Raw genomic sequence first — 4000 nt, 5'->3', positions numbered from 1 at the left:
CCGAGCCCTGAGCAAGGGTGGGGGTGGCCAGTGTCAGCCCTTGAGCTCCAGGTGAGGAATGGGCTCCCTCAGAACGAGGATTTTTCCCTCCTTCCTGGAAGGGCAGAGGTTTCAAGACATGTCCCTGCACGGCCAGCCCAGGGCCTGCCCTCTGCATCTGGGCAGGGAGCTGCTGTCACCCACATGCTCCCGCACTGCCTCTTTCTGACGCACAGCCTGCAGTGCCGCCCCAACAAGTCCCCTTTGAGCCCTTGGAAGGAGAAAAACAAGAAGTCAGAGAGCCCAGGCGCCCTGAGGGACGGCAAGAAAACTCATTTCAGCAAACGGCTGAGAAAGACGCTGCCCGGACAGCAGCCCCCAAATCACTCTGATGAAGGAACGGGGGGAAAACACCCCAAATGTCAATGTTCTCTTGTCACCTGCCCCTCAAGTCATATGGACACGTCCTCCAGGAGAGACGGAGGGACGCCGAGACTGCCTTCTGAGCAAGTTTGACTTAGTCAACAGTAAAACTATTGTCTGGGGGGGGGGGGCCCTTGTGACAAAGCAGCACTGCACCCCCTGCCTGCACCCCAGTTTTCTAAGCTGTCGTCCCTAACAAGGCCTGGTGGCACAATGATTAAGCTCAGTGGGTAGGGCTGGCAGCCACCCGCTGCTCCAGCAACCAGTGGGAGAAACAGGAGGCGTTCTACTCCCCCAGCTGCGGTCTAGAGAGCCCACAGGGGCACCTCTACTCTGTCCTGCGCAGCGGCTCTGAGTCGGAATTGACTAGAGCGAGTTGGGTTTTTGCTCTTCAGTGTCACTGGAATGTCCTTTCTGTTTGTTTGCCGGTTGCATGCAAGGCACCCTGGTAGCAGAGTGGTTAAGCATCAGGCTGCCAACTGCAGGGCCAGCAGTTGGAAACCACCAGCCGTTCTGAGGGAGAAAGACGAGGCTTTCTACTCCCGTAAAGCATTGCAGTCTCAGAAACCCATAGAGGCGGTTCTACTCTGTCCAATAGGGTCGCTGTGAGCCGGAACAGACTCCCTGGCCGTGGGTTGGGTTGGCTTCTGGGCTAGGTTATCTTTACAGAAGACCACCAGGACTCTCTCCTCTGGGTCTTTGGTGCTTTTGAACCCAAACTTTCAATGGGCAGCCAAGCCCTTTACCAAGGGGCCACCAGGGCCCTTGAACGCCAAGAGTGACCACTGCGTCCTTTCTCCTCGTCGGCGGATGTGCTCAGGGCCTGACTCCCCTTCCGCCCAGGAGCGCAGGACCTTGGTCCTGTTTCAAGTGTCTGTTTCCTGCTGGACACCCGCCCCCCACTGCTTGCTTTGGGCTCTGGGCAGAGACTCTAGCAAACCCCCTACCACTGCCATCTGATCGACCCCAAGCCTCAGTGGCCCATGGGTGTCAGAGCAGAGCTGGGCTCCACGCGGTTGTCAGCCATCTCCCCCTTTCAGACGCAGGTCACCAGGCCTTTCTTCCAAGGCACCTCTGGGCAGATGCTAACCATCAACCTGCTGGCTCCTCAGCGGTCAAGCACTTCACCAATGTCCCCAACAAGTGGGAACCCATGTGTTGGAATTGTTTATGGCAATGGGGCCCTAGATAATTCTAGAATGAGACCTCAGCAGCCCCTCTAAATGCAGCCTCTTGCTCCATTCGGCCACCCACCTTTCTAGGAAGGGCTCCTGGTGGGTGGTGGGTTAGGTGCTGACCTCCAGCACCACCTCAGCAGAGACACGGCTTTCTACTCTCAGAAACCCCCGGGGTTTCTGTCCTACAAGGTCACTGTGAATTGGGGTTCACTGATGGCAGGGAGTGAGCTTGGTATGAGTTAGTTGAGTGCCAAGGAGCCCCGGTGGCCTAGTGGGTTAGGTGTCCACCAGACAAGCCTCAGAGAAAGACAAGGCTCTCTACGCCTGTAAAGAGTTAGTCTTGGAAACCCACATGGGCAGTTCTACCCTATGGCCCTACAGAGTCACTATGAGCCAAAATTGACCTGTTGGCACTGACTTGAGTTTGGCTTGATTTAGTGCTGAGAAGCCCTGGTGGCATAGTGGGTTAAGTGTTAGGCTGCTAACTGCAAGGTGAGCAGTTCAAAACCACCAGGCACTAGGTGGGAGAAAGATGAGGCTTTCTTCTCCCACAAAGAGTTGGTCTCGGAAACCCACAAAGGCCGTTCTACCCTGTCCTGCAGGGTCACTCTGAGTTGGAACCACCTGGAGGCAGTGGGTGTGGTCTGTCGGTTGGTCTCCTTCTAGCAGGCTTGGTGACCCCTGGTCCCCGGCTCCCATCAGAAGTGCCACCCTCCATGGGGCTATTCTCAGGGGCCTTTTCCCTAGGCAGAAAGGACAGAGGCCGGCTTCCTCGCATGAGTTTATTTTGTTCTCTCTGGGGTCCTTTAGCATGCTACAGGAACCTGACAGAGCTTACTGGTGTGTTATGACACAAGACACAGCATGCAGTTCACAGCGGCGGCTGGGCTGACACAGACAGTCCACGCCCGGCCAGGCGGCCAGGCCCGGAGCAGCTGCTCCCTGCCAGCTGTCCCAGCTGAAGGAGGAGGGTGGACACTTCACTGGACTCCACGGTGCAGTCTCTTTTCAAAACGCCAAGAGGACGGCCTGCCCTGTTTGGCCACTGGGCCACGGGCCACTGCCGGTTCGGAGGCCCCCTCTGGGAGGAAATGGCATGCAATTGGACGGTCGTCGCATGGAACTTCCAGGTGGCACGGAGGAGTGGGGTCGAGCCCCAGCTCTCCCTCCTCAAATACAGCGCCCGTGGGACCCCGAGTCCCCACATCCCACACCCACCAGCGATGGGGCATTTTAATTAAATAAGTTATGGGATGGATTCCCCTCATGACTTTATTGCTAACGGGTAGACAGGAGCACAGTCATTTTGTCAGAGAAGAGAGGGGACTCCACAGAGGAGGAGCCCAGGGTTTAAGGGCTCAGCTGGGAGGCCTGGTCTCCCTCCCTCCCCTCCCTACCCCTCAAGCCCCCAGGTCGGTGGGGTGTGTTAGGAGGGGGTGTTGAGGATCCGGGAGTCGGCGGAGTCGGCTCGGTCCTCGTACTCGTCCTCGGTGTAGATGGCCTGCTTGGACACGAGGGGACAGCCGTCCTCGGGGAGGGAGATGCGGGGGTCCTCGGCCGGCCGGCTGGGGAGGACGGGAGAGTTCCGGAAGACGCCCTGCGAGCTGCCCGCGAAGGGGCCGACGTACTGGGGCCTCAGCTGGTACTGCTGCTGCAGGGTCATGGTGTTCCAGAGGGTGACGTCGTTGGGCAAGAAGGGGCTGGACTGGCTCCGGGCCAGCGTGTTGCGCAGCATCAGCGGGTAGCGGGGCGGCTGGGGGAAGGGGTGCTGCAGGGGCACGGCCAGGGGGCTGGGCACCACGGCGCTGGAGTCTCCCGAGAAGCGCAGCGTGTCGGGGACCCGGAAGGCAGAGCCCACCGACCACTTGGAGGAGGAGATGGGGTAGGAGCTCAGGGTGTGTTCGAAGATGTGCCCGTTGGGGGGCAGGACGAGGCTCTCGGGGTCCGAGGCAGTCCGCTCGGCCCCGGCGACGGAGGACCGGCTGGACAGGAGGACTTCGACGGCGCTGACCAGGTCCCCCCCGCAGCCCTTGAGGATGAGCTCCAGCACGGTGGGCTTCTGGGCGGGGAAGATCTTCTTCAGGACCTCCAGCGGGGGCCTGTTGGCCTTCAGGCTGAAAGGCAGGGACACGGTCCCCGAGGGCCCCTCGATCAGGAGGTGGCTCTGCTCCGTGAGGTACTTGGGGCTCCCCGGGCGGCTCTCGGGGGCCCCGCCGTTCTTCTGGGCAGCGTACCCGCCGCCCTCGTCCACAGACACCACCTCGGGGCTCTCCGAGGCCAGGCAGCCCTTGGCCACCTCTGGGGAGCCGCTCTGCTCCGCGTCTTTGTCGCTGAAGCCCTCCGCGCTGTCGCTGGTGGCGGAGCCATCGGCGGAGGGATTTTCTTCGGCCAAATCTGAAATAGAAAGGCAGGGGGGTCAG

The 4000-nt window shown here is 60.2% G+C and overlaps 1 protein-coding gene across 1 annotated transcript in view; it reads right to left on the bottom strand.

Moving 5' to 3' along the window:
• Nucleotides 1-3006: 3006 nt before the first annotated feature.
• The window catches only part of DMRT3 (doublesex and mab-3 related transcription factor 3), a 3728-nt gene continuing 2734 nt past the window's right edge, over nt 3007-4000 (bottom strand). Inside the window, exon 2 of the mRNA XM_004714548.1 lies at nt 3007-3974. Coding sequence (XP_004714605.1) covers nt 3007-3974 — 968 coding nt within the window. The remainder of the gene's footprint in view (nt 3975-4000) is intronic.

Source organism: Echinops telfairi, unplaced genomic scaffold, assembly GCF_000313985.2.
Source record: "Echinops telfairi isolate 266 unplaced genomic scaffold, ASM31398v2 ScPeMD7_25;HRSCAF=90, whole genome shotgun sequence".
NCBI lineage: Eukaryota > Metazoa > Chordata > Mammalia > Afrosoricida > Tenrecidae > Echinops > Echinops telfairi.
This window is presented reverse-complemented; position numbering and strand designations above follow the sequence as displayed.